We start from the raw sequence: 26,912 nt of genomic DNA on the forward strand, positions 1-26,912 counted from the left end.
TTGATGTATTACTTTTTTGTCTGCTATCATAATGCTGTCTTTTAAAAAATTTTTTAATTGGACGGTAATTGCTTTATATTATTGTGTTAGTTTCTGCTGTCCATCAACATGATCATCCATAGGTATACATATGTCCCCTCCTTCTTGGACCTCCCTCCCACCTCCCACCACATCCCACTGCTCTAGATTGTCACAGCGCACCGGGTTTGAGCTCCCTGCATCATACATTTGCACTGGCCATCTGTTTTACATATGGTGCTGTATATGCCTCAGTGTTACTGTTTGAGTTCATCCCTCCCTCTCCTTCCCCCACTGTGCCCACGAGTCTGATCTCTATGTTTGCCTCTCCATTGCTCCCCTGCAGATAGGTTCATCAGTACCGTCTTTAAAGATTTCATATATATGTGTTAATATACAATATTTGTTTTTCTCTGACTTACTTCTCTCTGTATAATAAGCTCTAGGTTCATCCCCTTCATTAAAACTGACTCAAATACGTTCTTTTTTTGTAGCTGAGTAATAATCCATTATATATATGTACCACAGCTTCTTTATCCATTCACCTGTCAGTGGACATCTAGGTTGGTTCCATGTCCTAGCTACTATAAATAGTACTGCAGTGAACACATGTGTCTTCTTCAATTATGGTTTTCTCAGGGTATATGTCTAGTAGTGGGATTGCTGGGTTATATGGTAGTTGAACTAAGACTAGCTTGTTAAGGAATCTCCATACTATCTTCCATAATGGCTGTATCAATTTACATTCCCACCAACAGTGCAAGAGGGTTCCCTTTTCTCCACACCCTCTCCAGCATTTGTTGTTGGTAAATGTTTTGCTGATCGCCATTCTGACTGTTATGAGGTGATAACTCATTGTAGTTTTGATTTGCATTTCTCTAATAATGAACAGTGTTGAGCATCTTTTCATGTGTTTGTTGGCCATCTGTATGTCTTTGGAGAAGTGTCTGTTTAGATATTCCCCCAATTTTTTGATTGGGTTCTTTGTTTTTCTGATATTGAGCTGCATGAGCTACTTGTATATTTTGGATTGCAGCTGTTTTCTTCCATTCTGAGAGTTTGGAGAAAATAATTGCAATTATTTTATCCTTGTTTATAGTTTCCTTGGATGTACAAAAACTTACAAGTTTAATTAGGTCCTACTTGTTTATTTTAATTTCCATTATTCTAGGAGGTGGGTCATAGAGGATCTTACTGTGATTTATGTCAAGGAGTGTGCTGCCTGTGTTTTCCTCTAGGAGCTTTATAGTTTCTGATCTTTAATCCATTTTGAGTTTATTTTTGTGTATGTCTTAGGAGGTGTTCTAGTTTTGTTCTTTCACGTGTAGCTGTCCAGTTTTCCCAGCACCACTTACTGAAGAGGCTGTCTTTTCTCCATTGTATGTTCTTGTGTCATTTGTCAAAGATAGATGCCCATAGATGCGTGGGTTTATCTCTGTGCTTTCTATCTTATTCCATTGGTCTATATTTTTGTTTTTTGTGCCAACCATACTATCTTGATGACTGTAGCTTTGTAGTATAGCCGGAAGTCAGGAAGGTTGATTCTTATAGCTTTTTTTTCTTTCTCAAGGTTGCTTTGTCTATTTGGGGTCTTTTGTGTTTACATAAAAATTGTGAAATTTTGTGTTCCAGTTCTGTGACAGATGCCATTGGTAGTTTGATAGGGATTGCATTGAATCTGCTTTGAGTAGTATAGTCAGTTTCATGATGTTGATTCTTCCAAGAACATGGAATAGCTCTCCATCTTTCTGTGTCATCTTTGATTTCTTTCATCAGTGTCTTATAGTTCTCTGCATACAAGTCTTTTGTCTTTTTAAGTCAGTTTATTCCTAGGTATTTTCTTTTTGTTGCAGTGGTGAATGGGATTGTTTCCTTAATGTCTCTTTCTGATTTTTCACTGTTAGTGTATAGGAATGCAAGGAATTTCTGTATATTAATTTTATTAATATATCCTATGACTGTTACATTTGTTGATCAACTCTAGTGATTTTGATCGATTAGCTCTGCTTATAGGCTATCCTCCAGTGTTTGTTCCTTAGCCAGGCAAGAGGTGGAGAAGGCCAAGGCTTATTAGGGCCCACTTGTTCCCTTGGGCTGTGGAGAGGGTGGAATGTGGCAGCCACAGTTAGGATGTACTAAGTAGTGCCTGCGGCGTTAGACTTGCCAGATGTTGTCATAGTCTGAGGCGGGTCATGTGCTCTCCCAGAGGAATATACCTCAATTTGTGGGTCCCTAGGAAGAATCAAGCTGCATAGACTCCCAGCGTGGGTTGGGCAGTAACCTGTGCCTGCTCACAGCCGTTGGCAGCTGCCGCCTCTGGGGTCGGGACTGCAGTGACGGCTTTTTGTCTGCTGCCTCAGGCCCTTGCCCTGGTTTTGGCAGTGTCTAGTCACTTATGTTTACGTAAACTGCAGTCATGTCACTTCTGCCTCTGGCTCTCCTACCAGTTTTGCTGGTTTTGACAGCCACCACCTGGGCACACACTGCTGTCTGCAAATGCATGGAGTAGGAGTTGGAGTGTTCCAGTGGCAACGATATTTTGTCTCTCTGGGATGCTCAGTTTTTTCCCTGGACTCCCTCAGCTGTGTCCTACTAACGTCCTCAGAGTATTCTCACAGTTGGCCAAATCAGGACCTCTCCCTGAGATTCAAAGCTTGAGCCTCAGCACTCAGCCCCGATTTGTTCTAGGCCAGCAGTATGAGCAGCTTCTCACCTGGGAAGTAATGTTTGGCAGCTATCTTTGTGGTGAGTTCTCTCCATTTTGCCTTCCGAGCCCCCGCCATTGTGTTCCCCTCTGAGGTTCTGAAGCTCCCCCCCTGCCCCACCTTCCATGAGGGGTTTCTGAGTATGTGGAAACTTTACCTCCTTTACAGCTGTCTCCCCAGAGCTCAGGTCCCCATCCTGAAATCCTTTGTCTCGTTTTTTTAACCTTTATCTTTTGACCTACCTCATTCTAAGGAGATTGGCTTGCCTGTTTGAAAGTCTGGGTCTTCTGCCAGCATTCAGAAGGTGTTCTTTAGGAGTTGTTTCATATGTAGATGTATTTTTGATGTATTTGTGGAGAGGAAGGTGACTTTCCCATCTTATTCTATCACCGTCTTGGAAGTTCTCCCATAATGCTGTCTTTTAAAAAATTGCTACTGATACATTCAAATAGTTGATATTTATATATTGACTGTATGTCTAGTGAAAGTGAAAGTTGCTCGGTCATGTCCAACTCTTTGCAATCCCATACAGTCCATGGAATTCTCCATGGCCAGAATACTGGAGTGAGTAGCTGTTCCCTCCTCCGGAACAGCTTCCCAACCCAGGGATCAAACCCAGGTCTCCTGCATTGCAGATGGATTCTTTACCAACTGAGCCGCAATGGAAGCCCTCATCCAAAGGGTGGCCCATATGTCTAGTGACTTTATTATATTCTTCTTTCTTAGTATCTCAAACTGTTTTGTATCATCTTTATAAATTCATGTTCTGAGATAAATTTTGTTCATTCCTTTTCAGTTCACCTGTCTTTTACAGAGAAATGGAGCTAATTGGGCTGGGTGGGAATTGCAGTATAATACTGAACAGGGGTGGTGGTAATGGACCTTCTTTTTGTCTTAATTTAGGCTGCAAAAGAAACACTGTGATGGGATCCTTCACACACTGTGAGATTTTGATAGATGCCTGTTGAAGTCCTTTAATGGACTGGAACCTGGTGGTCTGGAGTCGGCAATAAGAAAGTAAAGGAGAGAGAAAGAGGCTGATATTCCTTGGTTTACACAGAAAACCAGTGACGTCCCTGACACGGGGCTTGCTCTGTTCACGAAGGCCTCAGGCGCCCTCTCGAAGGGGTGAAGGGGCAGAGCACCTTCTGGAGAGGATCTTAAAAGCCCAGGCAGGAAAGTGAACCCAGAGGGCCTCTGTACTCCAGAGAATTAGCCTGAAAGAGAGAGGGAGAGAGAGAGAGAGAGAGAGAAAGAAGACACGGGGCCCAAAGCTCTGATGGAGCAAAGGTGTCTTATTCAACATTTTGTGGGTATTTATACTCTCTTACAAGGTAGCTATTTCCAGCAGAGATAAAATCAAAACTTACAAGTTATCAAGGAAACATGAGGTCATCTATATGAAAGAGAGAGGGTCGTAAATAATCACTTTTACTGTATGGTTCATAGAAAGGAAGAGGGTCGTAAATAGTTACTTATCACCGTATGGAAAAACTAACAAAGGAAATGCATGCATTCCTAAGCCCCTGGGAGTAGTTTGCTAAGGGACAGAGGATTCATGACAGATCCAAAACAGCACCCAGGAAGCCTCCTGTTAAATGCTTCCTGACAGATGCCCTTTATCAAATTAAGGAAGTTTGCATCTTTTTCTAGTTATGAATGGATATTGACTTTTGTCAAACTTTCTACATTTAAAACACTAACATACAGATGTTTTTCTCCTCGTGTTGTTTAGTCGCTAAGTCATGGCCAACTCTTTGCAACTGTATAGACTGCAGCATTTCTGTCCTTCACTATTTCCTGGAGTTTCTTCAAAACTCAGTCATGTCCACTGAGTCAGTGATGCTGTCCAGCCGTCTCATCCTCTGTCACCCCCTTCTCCTGCCTTCAGGGTCTTTCCCAGTGAGTCAGCTCTTTGCATCAGGGGGCCAAAGATTAATATAGTATATTAGATTGACTGCTTTTCCTGTATCAAACGGTCTTGCATCCATTGAAGAAACCTTACTTGGTTAGGTTCTGTTTTATTTATATATTTATAAATATTTATATATATATACACACACACCTGTGTATACACACACACACACACACACACACACATATTGGTTTGTGTTTGGAATTTTAGGGACACCCAGGGTCATGAGTGTGATCATCATAATGTATTTATTTGTCTTATCCATTGCACGTCAGGTTATGATACTATATTTAACTTACAACAGTTTACATAAAACAATACAAATTTATTATGTCACAGTCTGTCTGGGTGGCTTAGGTTGGTCCTCCAACCTAGACTCTCTCATCAGGCTGCAGTTGCTGCAGGACTGGCCTGAGGAAGATTCAGCTTGCCATGACCTATTGGCTGAGGTTGCCTTCAGCTCTTTGCCATCTTACAACATGTCAGCTGGCTTTGTCAAAGCAGGAGAGCCTGCGAGCAAGACAGAAGTCACAGTCTTGTGCAAGCTAATGCAGAAGTGACATGTCATCCCTGTTGCTATATTCTATCCATTAGGAGAGTGTCACTGGGCTCAGCCCACATCTAAGGAGGGATTACATAGGGGTGGGAATCCTGCAAGCAGGGACTCTGGGAAGCAAATCAGAGGCTACCCGCCAGAAGTATCAAGGTCATGCTACCTAGAAGTATCAAGGGTTGAAGTGTAGCTCTCTTTTGCTGGGGACCAGCCCCGGCTGATCCAGGGTATTTGAAGCGGGGACGGCATCGGCGACCTATTTATTTAAATATTTTATCAAAGATATAAAGAGTAATAGGATGAGGATAGCTCAGTAGGAAAATTCAGTGGAGAAAAGAGGCTGAGTAGCTTGGTTTATGCGGGAGACCAATAAAACTTCAAGACAAGAAGTTTGCACCACTTACATAGGCCGCAGGCATCCTTCCGTTCTCCCAAAGGAGAGGAGACACTGAGGCCTCCCCGGTCAGATCTTAGAAGCCCAGGCGTAATTAGCAAGCATGGCAGGTTCCGCGCTCCAGATGGAGACTCAGCCAGAATTTGGGGGAGAGAGTGACATGGGGAGACCAAGTTTCAGTGAACAAGGCCCGCACTTTATTTTCCAAAGTAGTTTTTATACCTTAAGTTGTGCATAGAGGATAATGGGGGAAGGGGTGGAGTCATGCAAGGACAGCAGTTCCTGGTCCTAATCAAAGCCAGGCTTTCAAACTTATCATATGCAAAAGTTCAGGTGAATTACATCATCTTCTGGCCAGGAGGCCTGTTAACATTTTAAGAAACTTATCTTTCTCTAAAGGTGATTATTCCAAAGTCAGGCACCAGCCTCCAAAAAAGCATTGGACAAAGCTGCATTCCTATAGGGCAAAGGTGAGGTGGGCTCAATCAAGAAAAGAATTAACTCAAGGGTCCAAGGTTACAAACATTGAGGCTACTACTTACATTTCTATACTCCCATTATATCAATCAATACACTGCCAAGGACACAGTAGGTAAGGAGTATGGAGACTTAGCAGCAAACATTGGCCCAATAAGTGAAAAACCCTTCACCAATACAATTTCTAATCAATCTTTTAACTACTCAAAGGAATCTGTGTTTAGACAGTTTAGAACATCTCCTGCCTCTCACAGTTGGGAGGCTCTGAACAATCACATGTGGCCGGAAAAACCTATTCAGGCAGGCTAGAGGATTTCCAAAGGAGTTTGTAGGTTAAACACTGTCACACCCAGGAATTATTACCTGGAGCTGTAAGCTAACTTTTTTCAGAGAGAGGTAGTGGGGGACAGCCCCCCGTAAAGTCAGAGGTGTAGGTGAGAGCACAAAGCAGAAAGTAGGCAGACTCTGGTTTGGGGGGTAGATGCTCGAGAATTTCCAGGGGGACTCCTGAGGCTTGATCCCGCCTTTGCGTATGCCGAGCCTCCTTCCTCATGACCTTTGTCATGGGTGGAGCTCCTCACGCTGGCTCCCGGCAGTGATAGAATTCTAGTTGAGCTATTCCAGATCCTGAAAGATGATGCTGTGGAAAGTGCTGCACTCAATATGCAATATGCACTCAGTATGCAATATGCCGGCTCCCGGCTCTCTTTTTCTGTTTTCTGGAGTTTTCTGGTTGTTTTAACATATCTAAAATCTAAAGTTAGTCAGTATTTCTGTACTCCTCCCAAATAAGAAAGGCTGATCCTTTGTTATTCTGCGTTTTGGCCCTAACCTGTGTCACTAATAATAAACATTATTATTATTGTTTTTTTATATAGACCATATAGTTTTCTGGATTTACCCAAATGTTATACACATCTTTTCTCACCAGTTATTTCTTATGTCCTCAATTATCTGGGATAATTTTCCTTCTCAGGTCAGTTCAATCGCTCAGTTGTGTCTGACTCTTTGCGACCCCATGGACTGCAGCACGCCAGGCCTCCCTGTCCATCACCAACTCCTGGTGTTTACTCAAATTCATGTCCATTGAGTCAGTGATGCCATCCAACCATCTCATCCTCTGTCATCCCCTTCTCCTCCTGCCTTCAATCTTTCCCAGTATCAGGGTCTTTTCAAATGAGTCAGTTCTTCACATCAGGTGGCCAAAGGATTGCAGCTTCAGCTTCAGCGTCCGTCCTTCCAATGAATATTCAGGACTGACTTCCTTTAGGATGGACTGGTTGGATCTCCTTACAGTCCAAGGGACTCTCAAGAGTCTTCTCTAATACCACAGTGAAAAAGCATCAATTCTTTGGTGCTCAGCTTTCTTTATAGTCCAACTCTCGCATCCATATGACTACTGGAAAAACCATAGCTTTGACTAGACAGACCTTTGCTGACAAAATAGTGTCTCTGCTTTTTAATACGCTGTCTAGGTTGGTCATAACTTTTCTTCCAAGGAGCAAGCATCTTTTAATTTCATAGCTGCATCACCATCTACAATGATTTTGGAGCCCCCCAAAATAAAGTCTGTCACCGTTTCCAGTGTTTCCCCATCTATTTGCCATGAAGTGATGGGACCAGATGCCATGATCTTAGTTTTCTGAATGTTGAGCTTTAAGCCAACTTTTCCACTCTCCTCTTTCACTTTCAAGAGGCTCTTTAGTTCTTCTTTGCTTTATAATAAGGGTGGTGTCATCTGCATATCTTCTTCACTGTATAATAAGGGTGGTGTCATCTGCATATCTGAGATTATTGATATTTCTCCCGGCAGTCTTTATTCCAGCCCAGCGTTTCTCATAATGCACTCTGCATATAAGTTAAATGGGTGACAATATACAGCCTTTTCCTATTTGGAACCAGTCCGTTGTTCCATGTCCAGTTCTCACTGTTGCCTCTTGACCTGCATACAGATTTCTCAAGAGGCAGGGCAGGTGGTCAGTCCTTCTACTGATACTTTAAACATGTATTTTCAGTTTCTTTTAGTGAGGGTCTGTTGTTGGTTAATCTCCTGATTGTTTTTTTTAATATCTTAATTTTGTCCTTTTTCTAGGTCAGTGTTGCAAACTTTTTCTGTGAAGGTTGCCATAGTGTTTTTTGGCTATGGGAATCATACAATCTGATCTCTGTTACAATTATGAAAGCAGCTTGTGGTGAATATGAAAATGAGTGAGTGTGCCTGTGCTCTAATAAAACTTTTCTTTTTTAAATAAAAAACAGGTGGTGGGCCTGATTTGGCCTGTGGGTAGCAATCCAAGCCATGTCCCAGAGTATAAAATTTTCGGTTGACCATTATTTTTAGTCAGTCTATTAAAAGTTTTGTTCTTCTGGTTTTTGGCCCTCATTGATCATGACCTAGGATGTCAGCAGTCAGATTAATTTTTACCTAAATGAAAGTTAAATCCTTCCTTTGTATAACATCTGCTTCTAAAATCTTTCTTTAGTGACTTATACTTTCACTATGATATATTTAGATGTCAATTTCTTTTTATTTTTCCTGTCCTTTTTTTATTGTTTTTTTTTTAACCAGGTGGTGAGGGATGAGGGATGAGCTTCCTGGTTCTAGGGAACTGGTCTTTTAACATTCTGATAAATTCTCAGACATTATTTTTTCAAATATTGCCTCTCAGCCATATTTTCTCTATGATCTGTACTTAAAACTCCGAGTTCTAATTGATGTTCAATGAGGAGATCTATTCCCAGTTCTCTCTTCTTTTCTGTTGCCTCTTCTTTCCGTGTTTCTTTGCCATATGCTGGATAATTTCCTTAGAGCCATATACTAGTTTTCTAATATTTCTTCACCTGCTTATAACTCTTTTATGCATCAGGGCTTTTAATTTAAACTCTATTTTTTTAATTTCTGGAAGTTCTGCTTTGTGTTATCTTAGTCTCTCATTCCTTGGGGATACTTTCAAGTTTTTATTTCTTTAAACATAATATTGGACTTTGTTTCTTTTCACTCTTAGATAATGGGAATTTTTAAAACTATGATCTGACTATTTTCCTTGGAAAATTTTATGTAGAAATTCTTTGAGATGAGGCCTAGTTTTTTTTGTTGTTGTTTTTATTTAGATTTGTTATGCAATTAATGGACACATTTAAAAAAATGATATCCAAAACTATTAGAATCTATTAACATCTTAGTTAAATATCTGCAAGAAGTAGGACTCTGAAAGGATGGGACAGCTTTTTGAAGCATAGAAAACTGCCTGGAAATAGCTCCATGAAAGTTTCCAGGCAGAGCCTGAGGGATCAGGTGGTATCTAAATGAAGAGAAAAAGAGAAGCCAGCACATTTGTTTGCTTTTTCACGTAGTGTTCTCTCCTGCCTCTGCTGGTTAAGAAGTTTGTGGTGTTAGAGGTCTGGTCTAAAGTCACTAATCAAAAGAGAGTTTAGGGTACTCCAAGTCTAAGCCATTGTAAATTAAGTTCTCTACCTACAGAATTTAGACCATAGGTAGCATTAATTCAGACTGAAAACCAACTCAGTGACCAGCTTTTGTGGTTATGAATTCTCAGGAGAGATTTTCCACCCTTTCATTCAATCCTAAGGTTGAGAAAGACAACTTTCTTTGTTTTCTTCTTAGTTCTCATTCAGTCTGAGTGAGAGGAAGCCCTTCTCAGCCTGTTCTTTTTGCACAGTTTCCCTTTGGGCTTGACTCCTAACCCCCCACACCCTGTGCACTTGAGATCCTCGAAACATTCCCAGGGGAAACTGACTTTGGGCTCCTTTATCTGTCTGAATTCTTGGTTTTACTTCTTGTTTTGGGCCTTCAAGTTTCCTTCCTGTTGTGTCAGTGCAGCAGACCAGTTGAAACAATGTGAAGCAGCCTTTAAATTGTTACAGGAGGGGTGTTTGACATGCATTTGGAAATGGCAGTCTTGACTATTTTTTTTAATGATAAAGATGTTTTATATCCTAAATGAATTACCCACCTAGAATGAATGAAAAAATAGTATATTCTACTATGTGATTTATATACTGCTTTGCTGAAATATTGATATATGTATACTTTTCCTGTGGGTATTTGTGTAGGTGTTATTTGGCATTTGCATGTAGTGTGTGCACGTGTGCTTAGTCGCTTCAGTTGTGTCCGACTCTCTGCAGCCCTGTGGACCATGGGCTGCCAGGCTCCTCTGTCCATGGGATTCTCCAGGCAAGAATTCTGGAGTGGGTTGCCATTTCCTTCTCCGGGGTTGCATATAATAGATAATTAAATTGTTTTTGCTTTTCTTGGTATTAATTGTAATTGCTATTCTAGACAAAAATAGAAGTACTTTCAGGGAAAAGACGTATGTTCAAAATACATTTTCTGAATTTGGGGTTTCTATTCATTGTAATTTTTTCTTAAATTTTTAGAGTTCTGATAAAGCAAAAATAAAGTCTTAATTTTAAATTTCATTTTTCTGTGGTAAAAATACCTAGGGCATTGATTTGATTTATTGAGTATTAAAATATAGGATCCTTAGATAAAAATATGATGCCTGTATTATTTTATTTTGTAGCTATATGCCACTGGGTATGGTGCGGGCGGCAGACTAGGAGTTGGAGGGACAGAATCGGTGTCCACCCCCACATTACTTGAATCCATTCAGCATGTGTTCATTAAGAAAGTAGCTGTGAACTCAGGAGGAAAACACTGTCTTGCCCTCTCTTCAGAAGGAGAAGTTTACTCTTGGGGTGAAGCAGAAGATGGGAAGTTGGGGCATGGCAACAGAAGGTATTTTGTGAAAACATCATTTTCAGTGTTACGTTTTCCTTTTCTTGATTTTATTTGTGCTAATGCTTGTATAGTATATTGGCAGTTTGTTTTTAAGGACAACATCTGCAATAATTTACTCAAACCTAGTGACTTATTTAGCAGAAATAATTCATGTAACATTATTTAGGCTCGTCTACATGACCTCTCTGTTGGGGGACATCAAATCTGAATTTTGATTTCTGATTACCAAGTATGGTGAGCTTCATCTTCTCCTTTCCCCTGAGGCTGCTTACCTTGGTTCTAGTTCTCCACAAATAGCTGGCATTTTGTGAACATGCAGATGCTAAACCTATAAATACCTATAATACAGAGCAAATGGCAGTGAGGGGAAAGGAACACACAGATGACACAGTTTTTTACACAAAACAACCACACTCAGTAATTTTTAAAAATTAATGGGAACTAAAGGCCACTTTGGAGTCACAGGACCTTTGCATCTGAAATAACTAAAGCACCAGGCAAGACACATGAAACAGCAGCCCTCAAGGCATTGAGTAACAGGCGATAAAGTGTGTTCAGTGATCTCCAGAGGTGAGCACTGACACTCACTTGTGGGGAGACTGAGAGGCAAGAAAGCCTGGAGTGCTACAGTCCACGGGGTTGCAGAGAGTTGGCCATGACTTAGCAGCTGAACAACAACTCAATAACTGCTAGAGTTGGTGGATAGAAATCTGTCAGGAGACTTGAACAACTTTATCGACCAACTTGATCACAATAGAGTACTACTTACTTAATAAGACATTCTTTTTAAGTACACATGGAACACCTGCTAAGATAGATCATAATTTGGGCCAGAAAACTAATCTCATAAATCAAAAAGATTCAAGTTATATAAAAGATTTTCTCTGACCACAATGGAATTGATTAGAAATTGAGTAAATCAATAATGTATAATCCTCCATTAATTTGGAAAGTAAGTAAAACATGTTAAAATAACTGATAGGTCAAAGAAAGAATCAGAGCTAAATTAGAAACAATTTTGAACTGAGTGAAAGTGAAAACAGCATGTAAAAATATGTAGGATTGAGAAAAAGCAGTACTTAGAAGGAAACTTATAGCATAAAATGCCTTTTTATAAAAGAAAAATGGTCCCTAACAATGACCTCAGCTTCTACTTTAAGAAACTAGAATTATAAACTATTCATAATTAGCAGGAAAAAAAAAAAAAAAGAAACTAGAATAAGAGAGATAAAGTGAGCAGAAGGAAGGAAATAAGAAAGAAAGATCAGAGCAAGAATCCATGAAATAGAAAACAGAAAAATGGAAGAAAATGAAAGAAAACATAAATAAGTTCTTTGAGAAAGTGTAATCAATGAAAACCTCCATTTAAACTGATCTATCTCTACACACACTCACACGAGTGTGTAGGACTATCAGGAATGAGGGAGTTTTCATCACTGAAGATGTGTAGTTACTGAAAGATGAAGTATGTTGAATAACTTTATGCAAACGGATTTAACTGTTGAGGTGAAATGGACATGTTCCTCAAAGGACATGTATTCTTTAATGCTCACTCAGGAAGGATGACTTGAATAGCCCTGTGTCTATTTAAAAAACTAAATTTTCCACAAATAAGTCTTCAAGACCATATAGATGACTAGTGATTTCTACCACACATGGAAGTAACAGATAATACAAGTTCTGTACAAACTATTTCAGAATAGTGAAGAAGGGAATTTGCCCCAATTTAGTATTTTGTGGGGACAGTTATATTCTTATATCAAAATGAGACTCAGATATTATTAGGAAAATACAGACTAATATCCTTCATTGACATAGATGTAAAAATTCTTAATAGTTTAGAAAATTGAGTCTTAACAGTATGTAAAAGGATAAAGTAGTATGGCCAAGTGAGGTTTATGCCAGAAATTGAATAATTGTTTTAACATTAAAAAATTGATCAGTATAAAAAAGAAAAATTATTTTGATTATCTCAATGGATGAAAGGCAGAAAAGCATTTGGCAGATTAACCTTTGTTTCTGATAAAAAAAAAAACTTTCAGCAATATAGGAAGGAAGGAAAACTTCCTAAACTTGATACAGGACATCTCTGTTAAACCTAGGACTAACATAGTGCCTGATAGTGGCAGACCTAGCACTTTTCCTGTCTCCAGGAACAAGACAGGGACATCCCTGTCTTGTTGTATTCAGTTGTGTTCAGCATTGTTTAGCAGGTTTAGCAAGTGCACTACAACAATGCAGAGAGATAAAAGGCATTCAGATTGGAAAGAGAATTTGTTGTTGTTCAGTCGCTCAGTCCAACTCCTTGTGACCCCATGGACTGCAGCACACCTGACTCCCCTGTCCTTCACTATCTCCTGGAGCTTGCTCAAACTCATGTCCATTGAGTTGGTGATGCCGTCCAACCATCTTGTCCTCTGTCATCTCCTTTTCCTCCTGCTTTCCATCTTTCTCAGCATCAGGGTCTTTTCTAATGAGTCAGCTGTTTTCATCAGGTGGCCAAAGTATTGGAGATTCAGCATCAGTCCTTCCAGTGAATATTCAGAATTAAAACTGTCCATTTACACATAATATAATTATTTATGTAGAAAATCTGATGGTATCTACAGAAAAGCTATTGGAATTAAGAGGTGAGATTAGCAAAGTTGCAGGATAGAAGATCAGTAAATAAAAGTCAGTTGTAGACAAAGGAAACATTCCTGTATCAAAAAAAGTCAATTGTGTGTCTTTATACATATTACATATGCAATCAGAAATTGAAATTTTAAAATACTACTTATGACACCCTTCCCCTAAAATTGAAATAGTAAGGAATAAGTTTGACCCAAAGATAGGATAACTTATAGACAACAAAAAAAACCTATAAAAATGTTACTGAGAAATTGTAAAAGACCTAAAATTATGGAGGAGTATACTGTGTTCATGGATTGGAAGACTCAATATTGTTAATTTGTTGTTTTTCCCAAATTAACCTATCGACTCAACCCCTTCCCATTCAAAATTTGTGTAGAAATTGACAAGCTGATTATAAAATTCATGTGGAAATGCAAAGTACTTATAATAGTAAAAACAAACTTTGAAAATGAGCAAAGTTGGAGAGCTGATACCACCTAACTTCAAGTCTCATTATAAAGATACAGTAATCAAGACTGTGAGGTACTGTAAAGAGAGAAATATGTCAGTGGAGCAGAACAGGATGGGCAGTCCAAAAATGCACTTGCAGATACTGACACAATAAATATGGAAGAATGAAATTTGATTTGTCCCTCACAGTTTGCATTGAAAAATTTACAGATGTTCAAAGACAAGTTTTTGGAGAAAAGATAGTCTTTTCAGTGAATGGTTGTGAACAATTCAATAACCATATGGTAAACAGTGAACCTAAATTCTTATCTTGTACCGTTAATATACAAAATTAAACCAAATCCTTCACTTTCTACCTAGGCCAACTAGCCGTTCTTCTGTTCAGATCTGGTTTAAAGCATGGACTGTGCAACATGTCCAGTAATCCGTCCAGAAATAAGGACTATAGCCTGAATTCCACATACCATAGCCTGAAATCTTCAGCCTTGCCTAAGGGAATACCTCGATCTTTGAACCTGAATTATCTTGCATCATATCCAAGATTAATTCATATACCTAAAATTAAAAACTTCTAGAAGAAAACATGGGGAAAACTTTTGTGACCTTAAGTCAGACAAAGATTTTTTAGCTAGAACTCCAAAAGCACAATTCAATAAAGAAAAATAGGATAAATTGGACTTCTTAAAAATTGTGAACTTCTCTTTGAAGAAATCCACAATTTTTATAAAGACAGTGTTAAGATGGACATGCTACAGACTGGGAAAACATTTGCCATCATATATTTGACTAAGGTCTTGTATCTGAAATCATTAAAAAGAGCTTTCAAAACTCAAGAAAAAGAAAGTGCTTGGTCACGTTGTAGACTATTTGAGTCTGTAAATAAAAAGTTGATTTATAGCAAGGGTGGATAACCTGTTTCTCTAAAAGGCCAGATACTAATAAATATTTTGTCAGTCACATACCATCTTTGTTGTCTATGCTTCTTTCTTGTTTTGTTTGTTTGTTTTACAGCCCTTAAAAAATGTAAAACCCATTCTCAGTTCACTGGCCTTTCAAAAACAGGTTATAGTCCAGACTTAGTCAACCTGTAAGTGCTACCCCTTGATTTAGACTGTACATCTCTTCTCTGGCATTTGGCAGTTTGTATAAAAGAAGGTAGGTAGGGTATTATGTAATTTAGAGTTCAGGCCTGAAGGATTCCTCCAGATTGATTTTCTTTTTTTTAATGATTGACTTGATGTAGATTGAGAGGTGTGCATTGAATAAGTGAACAGCAAACCAGAAGCCTAATATTAAATAATTTAAAAATATTCAGGAATTAAACTCTTTCTGCTATATTTGGTGATGTTTTTTGCAGTCCGTGTGACCGTCCTCGCGTCATTGAGTCTCTGAGAGGAACTGAGGTGGTTGATGTTGCTGCCGGTGGAGCCCACAGTGCTTGTGTCACTGCAGCTGGGGACCTGTACACCTGGGGCAAAGGCCGCTATGGCCGTCTGGGGCACAGTGACAGTGAGGACCAGTTAAAGCCGAAGCTGGTGAGGAGAAGCTTTGCTTGGGAGGTCTGGAGGGACAGCTTGCCGTTGTCATTATCCTTTTTTAAAAATAAAAAGTATTTCCTGTTGCAGATTCATTTTAGTTTCAGAGTTAACAGTTTTATTTTTGGTGGGAATAAAAACCATCTTGGTATATTTTCCATAGGTCATTTAAACAGGATAGTGTTGAAATTTTATCTACACTAGTAAATATTGCTTTGGCATCTACCTAGAGACTTTTGTCTCCTAGAAGGCCCAGTTTTTTTGGGTGAGGCCATAGGGTGGCAGAACTGAGCATTGGACACTGAGACCTGCCTCTTATAGCTGAGATGCCTGTAGTTTGAATATGTGAGGGGTATCTTCTGTCTTATCTTATAGGATTATTAAGATTACCTGTTTTTTGGGAAGAATTAAAAAAGGCATCCCAAAAACAAAAAAAAATCCTCAGCCTCTCTCAGGGAGATTCTCCTTCCTGTTGTGGTCAGATAACCCCTAAGTCCCTTTTCTCTGCAGGTGGAGGCGTTGCAGGGCCACCGTGTGGTCGACGTTGCCTGTGGCAGTGGAGACGCCCAGACCCTCTGCCTCACGGATGACGACACTGTCTGGTCCTGGGGGGATGGGGACTACGGCAAGCTGGGCAGAGGAGGCAGTGATGGCTGCAAGGTGCCCATGAAGGTATTTCTCTTGACGTTTCTGGGGCCCTCGGGTGTGAGGTCTCTGTAGCTCAGGTTGCTCATGGCACCATCCGCGTGCACGAGCCCAGGGCCCTACTGGGCTCATGTCCTGTTCTATACCGCATTAACTTCATCTTTAACTTCTTTGGAAAAAATATAATGGGTTATTGGGTGAAAAGTGAGTGGAAGATCCAGAGGTATAAAGATATAAGTGCTGTTTTGTGCTCTCTTGGAACGTGAGGAATCACATAGTGTGTGGTTTTAATTAGTATGTAGCCCTGTTTGAGGAAAAACCACCAATTCATTCACACTCTTCAGGTTCTGAGGTCTGTAGCTGTGCAGTGTACTAGTACTTGCTGAAAGGCTGCATCTGACTTAGTCAGAAACTGTTAGATGGACATCTTGTGAGAAGCCAAGAGAAGAGGCTTCACTTGAGCTGAGTGGCTCTGGGTAGTTTATTAACATTTGTGTCACAACTGTATTTTGCCTTTGTGAATATGTAGTTGGCAGAGGTTTTTCGTCATTGGCGTGCTTGGGTCACTTGCTGACTGCCTAGCAGCCTGCAGCTGTGATTTGCTGTGGACTTGGGAGTGTAGGTGCTGTGAAAGAAAGCTAGAAGCTGTCTCTGCTTGGCATCCTGTCTTGCTGGTGTACTGAGACTGCCCGTGTGGAATAGAGGCCAGCACGGTGCATGGGCAGCCTGGGAGGGGCTGGGAAGCCACTCAAGGCCAGTCAGAATATGAACCTGAGCTGGAACTGCCAAGCTGTTCTTCTCAGAGCTGTGCTGCTCAGTACAATAGCCACTGGCCATACATGACTACTAAAATGTTAGCTTAAATCAGAGCTAGTAAGTAAAATTATAGTTGACTCCCTCGCTTAACAGTATCCACATTTCAGGAGCTGATGTGCTTCCATGCTGGGCAGCGTGGACACCACAGGCTTCATTATCATGTGGTGTGGCATTGGCAGGTGCTGGCTAGAGGCAGGGCATGATGAAGGAGACGGCACCTGCACCTCTGCCATGAGGCTGTGGCTGCTCAGGGCCTCCTTGGCAGGTGCTGCTGGAAAATCTGGGACTCAAGGCTGCCTCCTTGTCCTAATCACCACTTTCTCTTTTCCCTTATAGTTATATGGAATTTTAACCACGTGACAGGTTGCTTATGGTTTCCACATTTATGAAACAATTGTTGACTTTTTTATGCTGAGAAAGCTTTAGACTTAACCAGGATTGAAATGTCAAGTACTTGGGGAGAGGGGGCACTGGAGGATATTAACTGATATCATTGTGATGGGGGTAGGGTGAGGAAAAAACTAAAAGAATTAAGTTATTACTAATTTAAATTTATAATTAAGTATGAGAACTTGAGTCTGGGATCAGAAACAAGTAATAAGGAGCATAGATGGATAGGTGAAGAAAGATGATAGCTAGGTAAATGAATCCCAACAAGACGTCTGGGTGCTGGCTATGAAGGTTCTGGACCCTTGAGCAGGCGGGGCTGGGAGTGGGTTCTCATACTGGCGTGATCACCATTGTTTTTAATTGGAATAACCTGGGCAGATGGATTGCTGGTAACAGAACCCTGTTTGTCTTGGGTACTCCTCCCTGTTACCTGCTCCTCCCCTGTGGGCTTCTATGTCTCGGAAGGCTGGAGGGCAGATGTGAAGTGCAGGGCTTGCTAGAGAGTGGGGCTGCCATAAAGAGAAACTGAGTCGGGAGAGTAAATTCTGGGGACAAGCAGTGTGTTCATTTACGCAGCAGGTCTCATGGGTCTCTGCCTGCCTGTGGCCTCTGTACCCTCAGAGCCTTTTGAGAATACTTGGTTACATGGAGCAGGATTTTAAGTTGTAATAAATATTTGGCATAGAAGTAAGGGTTTTCAGAGTTCTTTATTAGATTTAGTTCAGTATATGGGTGCTGCCATCAGCAAAATCCTTGATTCAATCAGTCTAATTGAACCGTTTCCCTTCTAGATTGACTCTCTTACAGGCCTTGGAGTGGTTAAAGTGGAATGTGGATCCCAGTTTTCTGTCGCCCTTACCAAATCTGGTGCTGTTTACACTTGGTATGCAAGATTCTGTTTATTTAATTCCACCAAAACCAATGATTGTTAATTTGAAGTTACATTAACTGTCTTTCTGTAGACTGAAATGTAACTTTTGTGGCAGGCTGCAATTTCTGTCTTCCTGTAGGTGTTTGCAGAAGGGTGGGGCAGCATGGTGAACGAGATGGCATTGTACTCATAAGTTCCATGTTCTTGTGTGCAGGGGCAAAGGTGATTATCATAGGCTGGGTCATGGATCTGATGACCATGTTAGAAGACCTCGGCAAGTCCAAGGGCTGCAGGGGAAGAAAGTCATTGCCATTGCCACTGGCTCCCTGCACTGTGTGTGCTGCTCTGAGGACGGTAGGTGGAAGCGATTTTGTAACTTGGAGGTGTGTGATCTGAGAGGTCAGGGATGAATACACGGCTGTAAGGTGGTGAGGGGTGGGTATGGAGGGATTCATTACTGTATTCTGAAAAGACGTTTGTGGTGTTGGCCTCTGGTGTTAATACCTGTGAATATATTGTGTTTCGTGGCAGAAAAGAGCAGAGCAGGGCTGATATGGCTGTTTTTATTTATTTTTTCTTAATTGCAGTATAACTGCTTTACAATGTATTAGTTTCTGCTATATGATGAAGTAAGTCAGCTATATATGTATGTATGTGTGTATCAGGTCAGTTCAGTCGCTCAGTCGTTCTGACTCTTTGTGACCCCATGGACTGCAGCACACCAGGCCTCCCTGTCCATCACCAACTCCTGGAGTTTACTCAAACTCATGTCCATTGAGTCTGTGATGCCATCCAACCATCTCATCCTCTGTTGTCCCCTTCTCCTCCCACCTTCAATCTTTCCCAGCATCAGGGTCTTTTCAAATTAGTCAGTTCTTTGGCATCAGGTGGCCAAATATCCCCTCCCTCTTGAGCCTCCTTCCCTCCCAACCCCCATCCTATTCATCTGGTCATCACAAAGCACCGAGCTAAGCTTCCTGTGCCATGCGGCCGTTTCCCACTAGCTATCTGTTTACACATAGTAGTATATGCCCACACTTGCCCCACACTTTGATGGCTATTTTTAGAAAGGCCTGCTTGTGAGGTTGGCCTTCAGCTGGCTTCTGGGAACCTGGATTTCAGGCTAACCCACTACCCCAATTGAAAGAGGCCTTGTTAGAATGTTTGAAAAGAGTGTGGTCTCTGCTGAATCCTGCTTCCTCCTGGGCGGGAATCTGGAACTTGGGTACATGCTGAACAGAGGTGCCTGCATGATCTGCCCCACTCAAAGTCCTGAGCACTGAGTTTCTAATGAGCTTCCCTCGTGGACAGCACATCACACGTGGCCACAGCTTGTTACTCAGGGAACTAAATATGTCCGTGTGACAGCCCTGCAGGGGGACTGTTGGGAGCTCGCTCCTGGTTTTCTCTGCACTTCATCCATGTGCCGTTTGCTGATTTTGCTTTGTGTCCCTGTAATGAACAGTGGCTCTGAGTAAGATATGCTGAGTTCTTGAACATTTTATTTACTTATTCTCATCAGATATTTAAAATTTTTTTGTTTTCATCTTGTTGGACTCATGGTTTCCTAATTTATTTAATGAGTTATATATATGTAAGCTTGTTTCATGCAAGGATGGGCACAATAAAGGACAGACAGGGTAAGGACTTAATAGAAGCAGAAGAGATTAAGAAAATTAAGAATACACAGAAGAACTATACAAGAAAGGTCTTAAATGACCCAGATAACCACGATTGTTTGTGGCCACTCACCTTGAGCCAGACATTCTGGAGTGTGACGTCAAGTGGGCCCTAGGAAACATTACTACAAACAAAGCTAGTGGAGGTGATGGAATTCCAGCTGAGCTATTTCAAATCCTAAAGGATGATGCTGTTAAAGTGCTGCACTCAATATGTCAGCGCATCTAGAAAACTCAGCAGTGACCACAGGACTGGAAAAGGTCAGTTTTCATTCCAGTTGCAAAGAAAGGCAATGCCAAAAATTGTTCAGACTACCATCTGTGGCGCTCATTTCACATGTTAGCAGAGTTATGCTCAGACCCTACAAGCTAGGCTTTAGCAGTACGTGAACTAAGAACTTCCAAATATACAAGCTGGGTTTAGAAAAGGCAGGGGAATCAGATATCAAACTGCCGACATCTGTTGGATCATAGAGAAAGCAAGGGAATTCCAGAAAAACATCTACTTCTGCTTCATTGACTATGCTAAAGCCTTTGACTGTGTGGATCACAACAAATTGTGGAAAATTCTTAAAGAGATGGGAGTACCACACCTTATCTGCCTCCTGAGTAACCTGTATGTGGGTCAAGAAGCAGCAGTTAGGACCAGACATGGAACAACTGACTGGTTCCAAATTGGGAAAGGAGTACGACAAGACTGTATTGTCACGTTGTTGGTTAACTTCTATGCAGAGTACATTATGCAAAATGCCAGCCTGGATAAATCACAAGCTGGAGTCAAGATTACTGGGAGAAATATCAACCACCTCCGATTTGCATATAATACCACTCTAATGGCAGAAAGTGAAGAGGAACTAAAGAGCCTCTTAATGAAAGTGAAAGAGGAGAGTGAAAAAGCTGGCTTAAAACTCAACATTCAAAAAAAGAAGATCATGGCATCTGGTCCCATCACTTCATCGCAAATAGATGGGGAAACAGTGGAAACAGTGTCAGACTTTATTTTTTGGGGCTCCACAGTCACTGTGGATGATGACTTCAACCATGAAATTAAAAGACGCTTGCTCCTTGGAAGGAAGCTATGATAAACCTAGACAGTGTATATAAAAAGCAGAGCCATCACTTTGCCAACAAAGGTCTGTACAGTCAAAGCTATGGTTTCTAGCAGTCATGTATGGATGTGAGAGTTGGACCGTAAAGAAAGCTGAGCACCGAAGAATTGATCCTTTCAGACTATGGTGCTAGAGAATACTCTTGAGAGTCCTTTGGACTTCAAGGAGATCACACCAGTCAATCCTAAAGGAAATCAACCCTATGAATACTCATTTGAAGTACTGATGATAAAGTTGAAGCTCCAATACTTTGGTCACCTGATGTGAAGAGCTAACTCATTGAAAAAGACTGATGCTGCAAAAGGAGAAGGGTGTGGCAGAGGAAGAGAGGGTTAGATAACATCACCGACTCAATGGACACATGAGTTTGAGCAACTCCGGGAAATAGTGGAGGACAGAGGAGCCTGGCATGCTGCACTCAATGGGGATACAAACAGTTGGACACAACTTAGTGACTGAACAACAACAAAAATATAAGCTGTTGCTATTACTTACCTTGATGCTTAAATCATGCCCTGTTTCATCTCCTGGAGTATCCCCACGTCATTCCTTGAGTACTTCTGTGCTTTCTGGCACAGTAAGACATTCTGTCCTTATCCTCAGTCTTTATGTCTCAGACCTAGAATTTGATGTTTCCCCAAGGAGTCCTGGTACCTTTGGAGAAAATGGCATTTAAAAGACAAGATCTGGTCTACAGGCGCTCATTGCTAAAATGCTATCACTGCTGTCAGACCTTCATAGAGGACAGAGCTAGGGAATATATGTGTAAATAATATACAAAATTACATCTGTGTTTGTTTCTGTATGTATATATATACAGTGAACACAACTTGTTCACACAAGTACCCCAAGCTCTAGTTATTTTTTATTTTATTTAACTTTACAATATTGTATTGGTTTTGCCATATATCAAAATGAATCTGCCACAGGTATACATGTGTTCCCCATCCTGAACCCTGCTCCCTCCTCCCTCCCATACCATCTAGTTCTAAACCACCGATTCATTCTAGTTTTCTCTCTCCCCATCCTTGTAACTCCTTTCTCTTTTGTAAGAAACCTGGTCCTCTAATGTAGCAACTTACTCTTCCTGTAGTGGCTGCTGTCCCATCATTGCCTTTGACTTCTCCCCCGTGTGGATCCTTACCTCACTCGGTTGTGACTGCCCCGGCAATCAGGATTGTGCCCTCTCATGGGTATACAGCTCCCTGCTTTGGCCTACCTCTCCTACTGGGCTTACCCTCTTTGTGGAAGCCCTTGCCCCTGTGCATTCTGAGTCGTTTCACCCAGCTGTGCCTCTGCAGAGAGGCTCTCTTCCTCTTGTTTGCACTCTGACACCTACCCAGTGGCTTTCGGACTGAGCTATCCAGAACAGGAAGGGGAAGGACACAAGCACCCTGCCCTTCATTGTGCAGGCCTTGTACTTTGTAGAGTGGTGCTTATGGCTGCATGGCATCCTGAGGAGTCTTTGTGAATCTGGCAAGGCTTGTGACATCTCTGCAGAACTAAATTCACTTCTGTTCTAATCACCATCGTAACCATACAGTGGTGTTTTGTGATTGGAGTCTCGCATGGTGTGCTGAAAAGCGTGATTCTCATCAGTGTTTGAATCTTGAGTTTAGGATAGGAATAACCATTAGAAGAGCACATGTTCCTTTAAGACATGGATTTTGTTTAGTTAAAAATTGACTTTCTCTTCCTTTAACATGCAAAATCAATTTGGATTGTTTTTACCATCTGTTTTGATGTTACTTGTTTGGATTAAGAGCTGCTTCCAGGTACATGCTTAGTCTGCTGAACAGACACACTTGGAAAAGGAGTTTTAGCCAGCAGAGGCTGTCAAGAATCCTGGGAATCCTGCTGCCTTTTAAGTATTGTGATTCAAGACATCTAGGTCACCATAAGTGTAACATTTTGCACAGATGACCTCCAACAGTCAGTTGGAGGGTAGTGAGAACTGGATACGTGGGAAGATGTGGTGGTTGTGCATTTATTGGTTCTTGTCTGCAAGTCCTTGTTCTCAATCTGCTGCTTTAGGTGAAGTTTATACATGGGGTGACAATGATGAGGGACAGTTGGGAGACGGAACAACAAATGCCATCCAGAGGCCTCGGCTGGTAGCTGCTCTTCAGGGTAAGAAGGTCAACCGTGTGGCCTGTGGCTCAGCACACACTCTCGCCTGGTCAACCAGCAAGCCCGCCAGTGCTGGGAAGCTCCCTGTACAGGTCAGTTGGTTGAGCCAAATGGGCTAGCAGGCATGCATGTTGTGACAAAGTTATGCTCTATGTACTAAGTTATGGGTGTACAAGCATGCACACACTTCCTTTCCTCTGATTCATAATGATAAAAACAGTATTTTAAGAACCTTAATTACCAGGTTTAATCCGTGGGTCAGGAAAATCCCCTGGAGTAGGAAATGGCTACCCACTCCAGTATTCTTGCCTGGAACACTCCATGAACAGAGGAGCCTGGTGGGCACAGTCCCTGCGGTCGCAAAGAGTCATATACAACTGAGCACTCACACATATAAGAACCTTAATTATTCACACTTGTCAACATTCTGTGTATATCAGTGTGTCACCTTTATTAAAAATTTTATGAACTATTCTGGTAGTACAGATTGTATGTTTTCTGTAGTAAATATAATTCTATAAGCTAATTTTTTTTTTTTAGCATTCTCCTTGGTTAACATTTCTTGGCTCAGGCAAAATGGCCAGAATATTATTTTTAAAATGGCAAGATTTTTCAAACCAAACTCAGAAGTCATAGTGCTTCTTTGTTTTCAAGAACAGTATTTTCAACCCATCTGCTATACTGTGGCTTAACGGTGCATTTGACATCTAAATTGACATAACAAGTTTCCATGTTTCAGGTTCCCATGGAGTACAATCATTTACAGGAAATCCCTATCATAGCGCTGAGGAACCGGCTGCTGCTCCTGCATCACATCTCAGAGCTCTTTTGCCCCTGCATCCCCATGTTTGACCTTGAGGGCTCTCTCGATGAAACTGGACTTGGGCCATCTGTGGGGTTTGACACTCTTCGAGGAATTCTGATATCCCAGGGAAAGGTACTGCTCTGGTAACAATTTTTACTGTAGGTGATGTTGTTATCCTTAGTAAGTTTTAATCCAACAAAAATTTCTAAACCAGAAATATACTGAAAACAGGTCATTTAGCAAATGTCCACAGAGCACCTACTATGTACCAGGCTCTGTCCTGGGTTCTTAGAGTGCATTGGTGACAGACAGACACAAATCCCTTCTTTTCTGGAGCTTATATTAAAATGGTTAGGTGCTATGATTTCTCCTGGTAATCTCTTTCCCACTACCCCACCCCTCAGGAGGGGGTTGGCAAAACTAAGCTTCCATTCTTACAGTGCTCTCTGCTATCCTGGACTTGAGGCTTTATGGCAAATTCCTACTGGCAGCAGGAAGGAAAAAAAATGAGATAATTTCTTCTCCAGGTATGTCTAGCAGAGGACCCAGAAGTTATAGATTGCTTAGATAAAAGTATTATACTAGGATATGTAGAAATTCCTGATTGAAGGTAATTTATCAGACTCTGGAAAGAATCAGGAATGAGGGCTTCTGAAAGGTGTCAGACAGATTTTGACCCACTGACATTTGTAATAATTTGAGCTGTCTAGAATTGAGATATCTGAAGTCATCAAGTTTCTGGCAAGCATCTTGGCAGGACGGCCTAGAAGAGGCTCAGTTGCTGTATGCTAGGGGGTGTTTATACAGGGAAAAAAGTATAGAGGTTAGGTTAAGGAGTCCTTGCCCTGAGGGTTCTGATTGTGACATAATAGGGTTTTTAATCCAAGGTCATGGCCTGTTTTTAATGATAATAAAATTTAGATGTTTTGGAGTACTGTCCAAACAGATTATTTTTCAGGATTAGCTTTATTTCCTAAAATTCCTAGCCACAAAAGACTGGTGCACACATTTTATGTGTGGCTTAGAGACATGTCGAAGAAGGTGATGGCACTCTACTCCAGTACTCCTGCCTGAAAAATCCCATGGACGGAGGAACCTGGTAGGCTGCAGTCCATGGGATCTTGAAGAGTCCGATGTGACTGAGCAACTTCACTTTCACTTTTCACTTTCATGCATTGGAGAAGAAAATGGCAACCCACTCCAGTGTTCTTGCCTGGAGAATCCTGGGGACAGGGAGCCTGGTGGGCTGCCATCTATGGGGTTGCACAGAGTCAGACACAACTGATGTGACTTAGCAGCAGCAGCAGAGACATGTAGGCAATGATGGGGATTGTGGTAATGGAAAAATTTCTCTGATAATGGGGAGCAGGAAAAAATTGTGGACAGGTAAAATCAAATTTGAATCTTCAACCATTTTTAAGTAATAAAAATGGCAAATTGATTCCTTTCATCATTACTTTAATCCCTCAGAGTGAAGGTGATAATGCGCAATAAAAGGGAGAAAGCCTCTCCTTGTGGGGAGAGCAGAGAGGCAGCATCTCACACAGTGTGCGAGTCTCCTGTAACTGAGTGGGGTATGGGGGCCTCAGGGAGGCTGAAAGGTTCCCTCAGCAACAGAGGATCAGCCTGTTTGGTCCTAGTTAGAAAGGACTGCTTCTGCTGGGAGTTTTGGCAAGTAGTTTTTGTTGGTGACTGTGGAGTCAGCAGAGCCCAGAAGAGAGCGCATCTCAGGAGGGTGGGACTAGGGGGGCTGCTCTGTGGGGAAGGGAACGCTTGCCCAGAGCAGGGGGAGAGCAGAGGTCAGGAAGGGTGAGGGCAAAGGTAGCTGGTTGGTGTGCAGGATTGTGTGGGGAGGGGCCTGCTCTGCAGTCTCCTGTGTGGTGTGGAGTGTGTGTCTGTGGCCCCCTCTGTGCAGATGGGAGCACCTCTGCCTTCGCCTCCTCCACAGGTGAGAGTTCTAGGGCTCTGACTTAAGAGCAGTGTGCCCTGCCCTCTACGTCTCTCTTAGCCACCCTTTCTCCAGAAAAGAACACGGGGTCCACTTGTGGGGACCCGTGTCTGCCAGTGACCCTGTCTCCTTTGAGGGCCTCTGGGGTCTGGTCCTGTCCTCAGGCACGCGCACAGCACCGCACAGTCTCCCCATGTGCTGGGGCCCACACAGGCATGCTTCCCCGGGTGGAGTTGGCACCCACTCCACTTCCCTGTCGTCTTCACCCTGGGTTTTCCAGGTTTCTCTCAGTGTAGGGTGCAGGTGTCTCCCCACCCCACCCCGGCCCTGGCCCCTCCCCTGGCTCCCTGCTGCTGCCGCCTTGTGTCTGGCGTCTCTGTCGGGACAGCAGTGCTGCGGTGTAGTTGGTGCCTCAGTCTGCCAGTACTGGACTTGCAGTTGGCTGGGAAACCTCAGGTTTCTCCTTAGCCCTGAGCCTGGCCTGAGACCTGAGTTAGAGCAGCTGCTCCTCAGGTTCTGGCCCTCTCCTTTCTGTGTCCAGGGCATGTTGGGTGCCTCCTACCCCCAGATGGCAGGCAGGGAGCAGTGCCAAGCACTGGCCCTGCTGGCTGCCTCAGCCTCTGCAGGGACTTGTGTATTGATGCCAGGCTAATCCCCTGGGCCACCTCAGACCTGAAAAAGGGAGTTTTATGACGTGGAATATCTATGGGTAATACTTAATGTATAACATTCTAAATTTTGTTGTGGTGTGTTTTAGGAAGCAGCCTTCCGAAAAGTAGTACAAGCCACTATGGTGCGAGATCGCCAGCACGGCCCTGTGGTGGAGTTGAACCGCATCCAGGTAACAAAATGGAGGTGTTCTCTGTTCACAGATGCGATGATTTTGTGGTTGTGAGTTGCGTCCCTGCAGCCTGGGGCAAGTGCTCACAGCAAGACTCCTCTTGTGCCCTTGGTTTGAGAGCAAGGTGCCATGTGTGTGGGATGGCTTGTGGTGCTGAGACTGCCAGGTGGCCATGTAAATGGTTTTCTTTATAACACGAAGAAGGAAAGCTTATTTCAGATAACCTGGGAGCACA

At 42.0% G+C, this 26,912-nt stretch overlaps 1 protein-coding gene across 9 annotated transcripts in view; it reads left to right on the plus strand.

The window, feature by feature from the left end:
- The window catches only part of HERC2 (HECT and RLD domain containing E3 ubiquitin protein ligase 2), a 235,206-nt gene that overhangs the window by 195,544 nt on the left and 12,750 nt on the right, over window positions 1–26,912 (plus strand). For all 9 annotated transcript variants that reach the window (XM_086363170.1, XM_086363210.1, XM_086363152.1 and 6 more), the window contains 8 exons: window positions 10,607–10,821; window positions 15,266–15,443; window positions 15,954–16,115; window positions 18,086–18,177; window positions 18,380–18,519; window positions 22,988–23,175; window positions 23,823–24,020; window positions 26,594–26,677. In XM_086363170.1, the coding sequence (XP_086219296.1) occupies window positions 10,607–10,821; window positions 15,266–15,443; window positions 15,954–16,115; window positions 18,086–18,177; window positions 18,380–18,519; window positions 22,988–23,175; window positions 23,823–24,020; window positions 26,594–26,677 (1,257 nt within the window). The remainder of the gene's footprint in view (window positions 1–10,606; window positions 10,822–15,265; window positions 15,444–15,953; window positions 16,116–18,085; window positions 18,178–18,379; window positions 18,520–22,987; window positions 23,176–23,822; window positions 24,021–26,593; window positions 26,678–26,912) is intronic.

Source organism: Bos grunniens, chromosome 2 (assembly GCF_055505025.1).
Source record: "Bos grunniens cultivar Pamir isolate PY7600 chromosome 2, Bosgru_T2T1.0, whole genome shotgun sequence".
Lineage (NCBI taxonomy): Eukaryota > Metazoa > Chordata > Mammalia > Artiodactyla > Bovidae > Bos > Bos grunniens.